The following is a 12,562-nucleotide window of genomic DNA, read 5'->3' on the forward strand; positions in this document are numbered from 1 at the left end:
GTTGGAACCAGCTCCCAGCTTGGATTCGGGAGACAGACGGGCTTAACAGGGTTTTTTTTGATAAAGCATATAGTTATAGTTGGATCAGGTGACTCTGAATCTTCCCTTAGTTATGCTGCAGTAGGCCTTAGCTGCTGGGGACTTGCCATGATGCACTGTTTCTTCTTCACTCACCTTTTTCCACCCACCTTTCTTCATTTAATCATTAGTTATTATGTCTGCCTCTCTTCTGTTTTCCTTCTGTCCCGTCTTCCTCACCTCACCTCAAATCAGTCCTAGCAGATGGGCGCCCCTCCCTGGTTCTGCTCTAGGTTTCTTTCTATTAAAAGGGAGTTTTTTCTTCCCACTGTCACCAAACCGCTTACTCTTAGCAGTCCTCTGATTGTTGGGGTTTCTTTACCTTACAACGTAAAGCGTCTTGAGGCACCTATTGTGATTTGGTGCTTCATTTAATCCAGTTTTATCATAAACTGATCTGCACAGACTGAGACATGGGAATTCCCAGTAGACTCTGCTTGATTTTTAGTCTTTACCCCCCAGTGTACTTTTAAACTGGACATTATTCTCTCACATGCATTTCTGCACAGCAAAGAAACATTAATGAAGCAAGATGAGACTCCACCGATAAATCTCAATAATTTTATTGTCTTTGTTCTCATGATTTTACAAATATGATACTTCTGCAATTCAACTTTAACTGTGCAACACAATGGCATTATGGACTGTTAAACTCGACATCCCGAGGGGACGTCTGTGACTCCAGGAAGCTGTGAATCCTGCAGACCAGAGGGCCTCACTCAGATACATATATATATATATATATTTTAGTGTCAGTTTATGAGTGTTATGCAACAAGAGTCAATGTTCTCATTCATCTCCCGCCTGCAGTCTGTCCGCAGGATTCACTAGCAGCTTATGCACACACACACAAAAAAAGATTTTTCACCACTGATGACGGCTACTGTCAGGGGGGAGGAGGAAGCCGAGTGCCTCCCCTCCCTCTGTCCCTCCTCCCCCACAGGTCAGCGAGCGGCTCCTTGGACGTGGGCTCGAAGTAAAGTTGTACAGTCTCTTTGGATGAGGCTGGCGGTACCTGGTCAGAGCTGCAGGGCTGCTTGCCTTTTTAGAAATGGGTGATCTTGCCACGTAGGTTTCAGGGACACCAGTACAGATAATAACAATGGCATGCAAGACTCACATACAGACCCACTTGCTGTTGTTGTTTTTCTTTTTTTTTTTTTTCTTTTTTTTCGGGAGTAGAAAATAAAAAGATCCTGACAGAAGTACAAGCACAGAGCCCTCGCAAACAGCCAAGCGCATCAAAAACCATACGGAGGACGAATGGTGCCTAAACGCACTGTCTCTTTAAAAACAAAAAAAACAAAAAAACAACAACAAAGGTATCGGGGTCCTAATGTGTTACTTAAAACCGTTTCAAAACACAACAGCTGGCTTCTTTTCATATTCAATAATTCCTGTGTCTGAGGGCATAATACATCTTCACATTTATAATATTTCTTCTACACCTTTTTGTTTTTTGAACTTTTCACTACAAATGTATGTGCTTCTGATTTCAAACAGCTCGGGAAAAACTAAAGATCTGTAATTCGACGACAGTCCCGCTTCCCTCCGGCCGATTTTTATTGCAAAATGAAGTGATAACCTCTGAAACAGCAACACACACACACTTCAATATGGCACAAGCATCTTAGAAATGACCTAAATGCATCGTCGTCGTGGTTTGTCGTGGGTGAATATCAAAAACCAAAACCACACCATATCTAAAAATATTAAGACATTAATCATCAGTAGAGCAAAAAAGAAGCTTTTAGCCCCCCCTCTCCTTCCATGAGTTCAAACATGCAGTCTGCCGCTCTGTAAGCAAAACTCGACCGCCAACTCTTGGTGAACGGCAAAAGAAATAGAATAAAGACATAAAAGTAAACGGCTCGCCTCGACTGTTCATTCAACTTTATTACGGGAGCTGCAGACTTTAAATCCACGCCTTTCTCTGATTTGAGGGCTGGATGACGATTCCTTCACCTGAAAACTGCAAAGTAAAGCATGTAGTGACTAAACTCGTCCGCTTTAACCACGCAAACGGAACAAAAACGAGCAAAGTTCATCATTTAAAGCACTCTTAAGGAGGATTTCCCCCTTTTATCTAGCTTCGTGGATCACATTAAGACATCTGATGTGCTTATCTTCATCAGCTTTGGCACGCTCCGTGCCCTCACCCGCCCATCCATGCGTCTCACTGAGGATATCGCTGTTGCATCTGGAGTGTCTGAGAATAACAAAACCTGAAGGCATTTTCCTCCAGCCCTTTTTTTCCGAAGCCTCATCTACCCGCTCATCCCCCCCACCTCCCACTACAAATAAATATTGGGAAAACTGCTAAAAACACAAGGAATAAAAAACATAAAAGAAGCAGAAATCAATTTAGTGGCCTCGTAGTGTGAAACAAACTCTCAAAAAGTAACAAACCCATCACCGCCCAGTCCTCCTCGTTAATCAAACAAAGTCACAAAGAAAGAAACGTTACAGGGAAGCTTATATCTAGAGTAGTGGTCGTTTTATAGCGGCGACTAAGTCACGAGAATGACCGAGTCTGTCATGTCCAATTTCTTCAAAAAAAACAAAAAACAAAAACCTGCCTCCTCTTTGCCTCCCTGCTCTTTGCTCTCTTCGCCCGGAGGTGATCATGCTCTGTTCGATCAAAGTCTTTGACCTTTAACCCTTCCCTCCCCCCGCTCCCATCCCCAACAAGCGCTCCTCCCGTTTCCTCTCCTGCTCAGGGAGGCGCCGCTCAGTCAGCGTAGTGCATGATGGACTCGACGTAGTTGCCGGGGAAGAGGCCCGTGGTCCCGTTCATGACGCCCTCGAACCAGCCGTCATCGTTCTTCTTGATCACGTAGATGATGGCGCCCTCCTGGAACGAAAGCTCGTCCTCTTTGTCGCGGGAGTAGTCGTAGATGGCCACCACTGCGGGATGACGGAATAAAATATGGAAATAAAGATGGAGTGGATTAATATTCTGGACTAATATTCAGAAAAAAATTTTTTTTATTTCTGACAAGTTGTACATTTATGGCAAGAAATCCTTTTCCATTTTTGTTTAATTAATTAAATGAAACAGTCACATTTTCTGGTCATTTTTCTTGCCAAATCGTCCTCATTTACACATTTCTTTCTGCTTATTTTATCAGAAAATATTCAAGTTTGTTTAATTTAAATTCTTCCCTGAATCCATTTTTCCGCTCTTGGACCCGCTAATCTTCCACATTACACTTTCAACATTTTATTTTATCACACACATTTCCTTGACCAGCAAAAGCAGACCTTTCTCCAGGTAGTTGCGTGGGGCCCAGGGCGGGTCCTCCTCAGCGTAGGGGTCGCTGTACTCCACCACCGCCGACTCCTCTTCATCCTCATCGTCCTCGTAGTCTTCAGGTGGCGGCGGAGGAGGCGTGGGCTCCTCAAACACCGGCTCGTCGGCTGGTGGAGGTGGCACGTCTGAGACTAGGAGTAGTTTCCAGGTTGGGCAGTAATGGGGGGGAGACAACCAGTTAGAGACGAGAAGAAGCTCAGAGGCGGAGCTCTTACAGTCATGCAGAAACAGCCCATGCTGGGTGTTTGTCAGTTTTACAGAGAACCTGAGGACAAACATGCTGAAAACAAAAAGTGCACGCAGCAGCTCAACGTGCATTTACAGAAAGACGACACAAACGCCTCATTATTCTCATCATGCTTCACACTCTTTGCTTACACGCATGATACCGAGCAGTCAACCACCACCATCTGCTGCCAATCCACCACCTTCAGGCTTTGAAATCCCTCTCAGATTTTAACCAATGGGAAAAACCTAAAATACTTTTCCTCTGACCAGTTTCACTTCTCCATTTCTTGCTTTTGCACCTTTACACTAAAAATGAGCCTTTGGTTTTTAAAAGCATGACATCTGGAGCTGATGTGCTGTCCATAGTCTCACATGCTCTGCATTACTTTTACTCAGTAAGAGAAGTGGTTTCAAACGTTTCTGGAGCAAAACCCATGAAAGGGGAACTAAAATCTTCAACGAACACTCAAAAGTCATTATGTTCCCAGCGTGTTGTGCATACTGGTACAAGGCGTTTTCACATGAAGGCACCCAACCTGCATGCTGATGGTGGGTGAAGCAGACATCAGGTTAACTGAGACCCCTGGGCCCAGATTTCCTTTATAAAACCTTTATAAAGAGCTTTTCTGCCACCACACTGTTCACTTATCCACTCACACATCATTAAGTTTGCTCCACACAAGAAAGAGATCGCAAGTTTTGTTAAACTAAACGTTAGTTTAAAATCTATCCTATTATAACATTTGTCTCCATGCTATTGAAAAAGTGCTCATTTAGATCATTTAACAGTCATGTGCGGTCTACAGTACTATAGCATGGTTACCACAAACCCTAAAGCACGTCTGAACCTGCCTCGACACATTTTAAAAAATCCAAATGCAAATTAAGGCAGCTGTAGATCCAACAGCTGCCAATGGCAGAATAGTTACTTCTGTTATGCTAGTGTGAAGTCTGGCTCCAGGTGTAGCTGTTGCACTGTAATGCAAACTTTGTGTTGGTGTTGTCCAAAGAAAGGAAAAAAACAAACATAATTTCCACATGCTCCAAATAACCCAACAATTTCTGCTTGATTTCCTCTGTGACAGTGTCAGACAGCTGGATTGTAATATCTTGAGCTGCATGAACGCTGGTGTTTGCACATAAAGTTGGTGATAGATTGTGTTTTTTTTCCTTTTGTCAAGGTAAATCTGTCAGGTGTCGTTTGACAGTGCCCTCGTGTTTGCAGTATTTTACATTCACACGACATTCGTGTCCATGTCTTCGAGTTAAATGCAGAAAGTGCTTCTCTGATTTATTCTTTGCCTCAGATGAAGAAAGAAGTCCCCCCATTTTGCCAATTTCTTCCTGATGGTGCCAACCTCACTAGGAAAAAAGTCAACAGCACCACCTGCTGGACTGAAATCGCAGTCCAGCAGGTGATCTTCGTTCTCCTTCTGAACAAAAACCTTTGTATTTCGTGAACCTGTATCAATATAATGTTGTCATGCAAAATAGTGTCATACTATGCTTGGAGTGTTTAGGCCCGAAATATCTCATTGATTTGAATCAATTATCGCGCTTCGAGTCTTCTGGAGCTTATAATCATACTTCTGGCATAATATCCAAACGTATCAGACAGTTTAAAGAAAACTGCTCAGAACGAAGCCTGAATGTGAGGGCAGCAGCTGATGTTGGTGGTTGTTTACTTGAGAAAATATTCACACATAACAAGAACCCAAAAACGCACACTACAGGGGATTGAGTGGAGGTCATGCAGAGGGGGCAAAGAGCTAAAGGCCACTTACTAGTCTCCTGAACACGGGCCACAAAGCCCATCAGAGGCAGCTGAGGGGTGATCTGCATGGAGGGGGGAGGGGGCACGAGCGGGCCTGCTATCACCAATCAGAAATCAATACACAGAGGAGGAGGAGGGGACGGGCCAGAGAGAGGAAGGCGGCAGATGTGAATAGGAAGAGGTTAGAGACCACAGCAGAGAGTTAAAGAACACTTAGTAAAGAACAGAGTTCTCATCAGAGGCCTGCAGCTACTTTAATTATACATTTATTAATGAAATGCCAAAAAATATTAACCAAAAAGAGAAAAAAAAAGAAAAGAAAATTGGATTCTCTTAAAATTTTCACAAAGAATTGGCAAGAAAGAAAGCAATTGTCACATGTTAAAAGATGGAACCGTTTTGGAGAGCTTCACAGACATTTTATGATCCAAATATTTCTTCAATCAATCAGGAAGATGATGTGAGCCCTAAAGTCCTCATTCTTCATCTGGCTGTCAGACAAGCGTCTGAGTCTAATCAAAGGAATAATTGATGGGTGAAGATCGCAGGACTGACAGCAGCAGCAGACACAAAGACTTAGCAGCTCTTCAGACAGAGAGCTGGTGAGGAGGTGAAGTCCGCTGAGGACGCTGAAGCAGATGGGAAATGGCAGACTACAAAACCAGACAGGCGAGGGTTTAATAGAAAATGCAGACACAACCCCACAAAAAAAAAACAAAACCTAAAGGTTCAATGAAGTTTAAATCAGCAGATAAGACTTGAGTGAAACAGAGATAATAATGCAGCTTTATCATGCACTGCTCACACACTGGTGCTCACGAGCAGAGCACAGATAAGATTTCATTTTACCATTTTTTTTTTAAAACCATCTCTCTAGTTTACCAGTAGCTAATCCCCGCCGCCTGTATTCTAAAAGAAGAGCCCAAGTCCTTCAAGTACAAGTTTGAAGCTTGAAGCAGTTGGACCATGCTCCTCTAACCCCAATAAAGCATCTTGACCCAGACATCTGCTCCCCTCTGGATATTTTCTCTTTTTCAGACAATCATCTGTAAAGCTTAGACATGGTTGTGCTGCAAAATCCCAGCAGATCAACAGTTTATAAAATACTCAGACCAACAACCATGCCATGTTCAAGTCACTTAAACCTTTATTCCACATTCTGATGCTTGGCTTGAGCTTCACCCGGACACCTAACCCCTGCCTACGTGGCTAAATGCACTGATTTGCTCCCACGTGACTGGCTGATTAGATATTTTTGTAAATGAGCAGGTGAAAAGGTGTACCTAATAAAGTGGCCAGAGTGTAATATTGGTTGGTCTATTTAAGTTAAAGACAAATTCACTTCCTCATTTTTAGCATGGTGTGTGTGTGTGTGTGTGTGTGTGTGTGTGTGTGTGTGTGTGTGTGTGTGTGTTTGCGCGCGCGTGTAGAGCTGCAAAGATCCATCAATATATGGAAAATGATCAATTCTTAAAAGAAAAACTGTGATTATTTGCCTTAAACTACCAAATATATTTTAGTTTTATTGTGTTTAACCTAAGTCACTATTTTATATAGCAATAAATAAAACGACTAACTAGAAGGTTGTCTGCAATTTAACTGATTACAGAACCATTAGCTGCATCACCATTGGCCCAAACCTTTATTTATAGGACAGAGAATAATGTTAACACTTTTTTTATGTTCAGACTTCATAGGGAATGAAAATCTTATCTATAGGAATCCAAAAATGAAACAGTAACACACACACACACACACACACACACACACACAGTACCTTGATTCTGGGCAAAGTGTGGCCCCCCGTTAAGCTGGTTCTGGTTGTGGGTCACGTTGGGCTGACCAGTGACGGACGAGGGTCGGCGGTATGGCAGGGAGCCTCCCACCGGAGGGTTCGGAGGCTGCTGCGCGGGGCGGTTCATGCTGTAGAACTGAGGAGCACCTGAGAGAAGACGGCAGCAGGGGGCAGCAGAGAGCCACGTAAGTCTGGGAGTGCAGGCAGCAGTATCATGCTGCTGTCTTACAACACCAAGTTTATTAGAAGAATACAGCTCTGAACAACAACAATCTATTCAAGTTCTATTTTTAAACAGCCACATAGGAGCAATTCATTGGATTTTGTATCAAAACTTTGCAGTTTTACAAAAAAATAAAAAAAAGAAAGAAAACATACCTTTTCCATTTGCAAAGTTTAACATTTCTTCGTTTTGAGCCAAACATACTTAAATGGTTTGGTTCAATGCTAAATTGTTTAAAATTTTCTGGTTTTTTTCCTGAAGAAATTTCTACAGAAAAACAGCAGGTGAAACTAGAAAATTTAGCCTGTGAAGGTTCTCAGTCATCCAGGTCATCGTAGTCAAAGGAGCTTGCAAAGAAAAGCGTCTGGACTTCTTTAAGTTACTTGAAGACGTTTCACCTCTCATCCGAGAAGCTTCTTCAGTTCTAAGGTCAAATGGTGGAGAGTCCCAGATATAAACCTAGTGGGAGTGACCCCCCACAGAGGGACAAAAGGACCCCCTGATGATCCTCTAATCACCTGAGCCAAGGTGTGAAACTGGGTGTGGGTCCCAATCAGAACGCCCATTTAGGATAGCCGCACGTTTTGAGTGTTTCCTTTACATGTGTGTGTTCCTTCTTTTTTCCTTCAGGCTTAGAGGGAACATGTTCTGCCCGGTGGTGTAGGGTCCTAATTACTCCAAGTTTGGAATTAATTTGTAACTTGGTGTAAAACTTGGTGTAAAAAGGAATGCCCAGACCTCTGCATTGGAGAGACCAAACAGCCACTTCACAAGCGCATGGCACAACACAGAAGAGCCACCTCCACAGGATGAGACTCAGCAGTCCATCTGCATCTTAAGGATAAAGGACACTCTTTCGAGGATGCCAATGTTCACATTTTGGACAGAGAGGACAGATGGTTTGAAAGAGGAGTGAAAGAAGCATCTATATCCACTGTGAGCGACCATCTTTGAACAGAGGCGGTGGCTTACGACACAAACTGTCTGCCATCTATAATCCAGTTTTGAGTTCCCTCTCCAGACGCCTCAACGCCCACTCACATCCTGGCCATCTGATCTCAGGAATTCGCATGATAAGGTGGGGCCAGGTTTCACAATGAACTCACCCGAAACTCTTGCTGATTGTGACCCACACCCAGTTTCACACCTTGGCTCAGGCGATTAGAGGATCATCAGGGGGTCCTTTTGTCCCTCTGTGGGGGGAAACTCCCACTAGGTTTATATCTGGGACTCTCCACCATTTGACCTTAGAACTGAAGAAGCTTCTCGGATGAGAGGTGAAACGTCTTCAAGCAACTTAAAGAAGTCCAGACGCTTTTCTTTGCAAGCTCCTTTGACTAGAAAATTTAGCATTTTATACTTTTTTTTTTTTGCATCTCACCTTTAAATGAAAAGTGTCAGGGGGGAGAGAAAAAAAAAAAAAAAAAAAAAAAAGAACTGAGTAACACGTCCCTTAACTTGTCCCAAATCTCTCTCTGAGCCAATTCAAATATTAACATTTGGGTAACAGCAGTTCCACCTTCCAGATAATTACAACATCCAGCCACAGAAAAACAAAAGAACAAATCACCTGGACACCATTAAGAAAAGAACAAATAAATAAACACAGCAAGAAAGCATATCACCACACAGCTCATGCATTAAATATCAGAACATCATCATGACAGAGATGCTGGAGGCCTATGAGAGGCCGAGAGGGAGGACGAGTGGAGCATCTAGCAGCAGCAGCGGGATGATGGAAAGTTGGAGGCAGATGGCAGAAGAGCTGCACACAAACAGGACTTGTGGAAGTTTGTTTGTTTTGTCTGTTCCACAGACTACAGCAAAGACGTACAGTCAAAGACCTGTTTTACAAGTATTTTCTAACACTGAGTAAAATCACCCAGGTAAGAGACTCGTCTTCTTTAAAGTCATTTCTTGCAGTCAATATTTAATTCATGTGTGCAGCCCTTATGAGGTGAGAGTTTCTTTTTAATACCGACCGCAGTGCTCATCAGAGCTTTAAATCCAGTCTACATCCTGAATAGAAGACCATCAAATTAAAATAATGCAGCTCCACCTATCAGAGCACTTTCGGTTTTCTGAGTACTTCAGTGGCATCACTGCCAGGTCTAAAATAAAACATTCAAATTTGTTTTTGCAGAGAACAGTCCAGACAAACTGCAGTTATATTGAAAGATAATCATCTTAAACTTCACTCAAGTTTTGAATTTAAATACAAAATCTTTGGGAATTTACAGCTTTCATGAGAATTCATTCGACACGTATAACCACTTCACTGTTTCTAGCATTTTTAAAGAAACTTAAATGATCAGGTACCATCTTAAACATTAAAGCCTTACCTCCCCTTTTCTTAAAATTTCTGACATTTTCATTGTGTTCAGTTTAAACTGCTCATTTCAACTTAGTATTAGTTTGTTTTCCGCTTGTGTAAAGGACTTCTTCCTGTCCATTTCTTTCACACTAAAAGTACTTGAGACTAAGTGACTGCGGTTTATAAATTGGCTTACAGAAGTGTCAAAGCCGTTTACAGCAGAAACCTCTTTACTTCACCCTGAATTGAACAATATGAAGACTAATGGATTTTTGTAGTTATCAAGTGAATGTAGACTACCGTAGCAGAGTCATCTAGGGATCGCAACAGTAGTTATTGTATTCATTCAGGGAATGTAATAGTTGTCTTTGTAGTCTAAGTAATGTAGTTGTCATAGCTGTAAGGGAATTGATTCATCGTCGTAGTCGTCAAGGGAATGTCGTGGTCGTTGAAGTACTTGTCAAGGGAACATCATCGTAGTAGTCATCGTCAAGGGAACCTAGTTGTACTTGACTACTTGTCATCATTGAGGGAACGCAGCAGTAGTTACTGTATTCATTGAGGGAGAGTAATAGTTGTGGTCGTATCCTAGTTAATGTATTCATCTGAATCCTGTCCTGTATAATTTTGTGTTTCAACTGTTTATAAATTGTTATCAAATCAAATCAATTTATTTATATAGCACTTTTCACAGGATAAAAACCACTTCAAGTGCTTCACAGTAATATAAAACAGAAACACATAAAATACATTAATAATAAAACACAGCACAAATCTAATTAAAAGCCAATCTAAATAAATGAGTCTTAAGTTGCTTTTTAAAAGAATAAATACAATCAAGGCAACGTAATGATGGAGGGAGAGCATTCCACAACCTGGGGGCCACCGCTCTAAAAGATCTATCACCTCTGGTTTTAAAATATGTTCGAGGGACTACCAACAGCCTTTGATTAGAAGATCTCAGGCTGCGAGAGGGAGCGGGGGGTTCTAAAAGATCAGGGCCCGTATCCCTAAAGAATCTTTGTGCAAAAAGTGGCTCCTAGCGGCCAAATTCTAAGAAAATTCTCAGAGTCATGACGTTTTCTTAGAATTTCCCCTAAAAGTGACACGACAATCCCAGTTAATATAAAAGCTATTCCTCAAGATTCCTAGCGCTTAAAAGGGCTCCTAAGGCGAGATCTGCTAAGAGCAGGGAAGAGGACTTTTAGTGGCTTAGGAGTTCCCCTAAGCAGCTGCACAAAATGGCCAACAGAAGAGGCAGGAGAGATGTCCTGCAAACACTGGATGACAGGGAATTATTGAGATGCTACAGATTGGATCGTGCAGGAATCATGTTTGTGGTGGATCTCCTTAGAGATACAATTACTTCACCAACTCGACGCCACAACGCTATTACACCGGAGACGAAAGTAATCACAACCCTGAGGTATTTGGCAACCGGGAAAATGCAACAATGCAGCAGTGATGACTTGGGTCTGCAATCACAGACATTGCTAAAAGCTGAGCCGTGTTACCCTCGTTAAGACCACACTGGACTTGTAACGTTGTGATTTCTACTTCATTAAGGACAGCCCCTTGAGATAGGCCATCTTGTTTTCAACGGGGTCCATATGGGAGTGAAAGTACAAAATATGCCAGCTAGGATATTTATATGAGCAAATAAGACACGAATTATTATTTGAACAGGGTGTAATGAGTTTAAGTTTTCACATATTTTGGATTCTAATGTTAGGCTATAACCCCTACAGCTTACTATTCATTTTCCAGATATTTTCTTGAATGTGAAATATTATTTACAATTACAGTCAGCATAAGATTAGAGTGTATAATTATGTTTACTGATTTGAGGGTACATCCTTTGCTCATTATCACCAAAAGCTCATTTCCATCAAACTTGTAGGATCAACCAATCACGGCTTTTGAAATGATGACTCATACCTAGCAACGGGGTCAACCACACCTCCTCACTAAGATAGGATTTTCCATCCATTCCTTGCTCAGAGTTCACTGAAAATGTTCTGGAATCACCTCTAAGCTAAAACTCCTGGCAAGGAATTTTTAGGTTAAGTTAGGAGCTCTCTGAGAGGATTCTCAGAATCTTTAGGGATACGGGCCCAGAAATGTAAGCAGGGGCATCACAATTCAAAGCTTTAAAAGTCAGTACCAAGATTTTAAAATGAATTCTGAAATGTACTGGAAGCCAGTGTAATGAGCGTAACACTGGTGTAATGTGCTCTCTTTTTCGTGTCTTAGTTAAAAGCCTTGCAGCAGCATTCTGGACTAACTGGAGACGATCAAGATTCCTTTTCCTCAAACAAAGAAAAAGGCTGTTACAATAATCTAAGCGAGAAGAAATATAAGCATGAATAACCATTTCTAACTCAGACAGCAAAGTTTGCAGTTTGGAGATGTTTCTTAGGTGAAAAAGGCAGTTCCTAATTAACTGGCCAGAGTGTTGTTCTAGGGACATGGCAGAATCAAACATCACACCAAGGTACCTGAGGCTCAGGTGAACAGATGAGCCAAGAGAACCAAGATGCTGTTTGATTAGAGATATCTGGTTGTCGGGGCAATAATTAATGTTTCTGACTTCTCAGAGTTCAACTGTAAGTAGTTGTCACCAAGCCACTGTTCAATGGAAGCTAAACATTTAATTAAAGAGGACAGTTTATGGACTTCCATCGGCTTAAAAGAGCAATAGAGCTGAATATCATCAGCATAGCAGTGATAAGACACCTCAGGGAACTGCCTAATTATAAGTCCTAGAGGTAACATGTACAAAAGAAAAAGAATAGGACCCAGAACTGAACCCTGCGGTACCCCACATGTCAGATCTT

The 12,562-nt window shown here is 41.9% G+C and overlaps 1 protein-coding gene across 11 annotated transcripts in view; it reads right to left on the minus strand.

Annotated features, from left to right (window-relative positions):
* Window positions 1-625: 625 nt before the first annotated feature.
* The window catches only part of LOC146681083 (abl interactor 2-like), a 32,299-nt gene continuing 20,362 nt past the window's right edge, over window positions 626-12,562 (minus strand). For 5 of the 11 annotated variants that reach the window (XM_085448407.1, XM_085448398.1, XM_085448401.1 and 2 more), the window contains 4 exons: window positions 7,171-7,335; window positions 5,404-5,490; window positions 3,343-3,522; window positions 626-2,985 (listed from right to left, as the gene is read on the minus strand). In XM_085448407.1, the coding sequence (XP_085304533.1) occupies window positions 2,810-2,985; window positions 3,343-3,522; window positions 5,404-5,490; window positions 7,171-7,335 (608 nt within the window). In that variant the 3' untranslated portion in view covers window positions 626-2,809. The remainder of the gene's footprint in view (window positions 2,986-3,342; window positions 3,523-5,403; window positions 5,491-7,170; window positions 7,336-12,562) is intronic. The other 6 variants (XM_085448404.1, XM_085448403.1, XM_085448397.1 and 3 more) reach the window with 2 other exon arrangements.

This window comes from Copadichromis virginalis, linkage group LG23 (genome assembly GCF_057382275.1).
Source record: "Copadichromis virginalis isolate Kocher_CV1m ecotype Utaka linkage group LG23, C_Virginalis_male_GT1.1, whole genome shotgun sequence".
In the NCBI taxonomy this organism is placed as follows: domain Eukaryota; kingdom Metazoa; phylum Chordata; class Actinopteri; order Cichliformes; family Cichlidae; genus Copadichromis; species Copadichromis virginalis.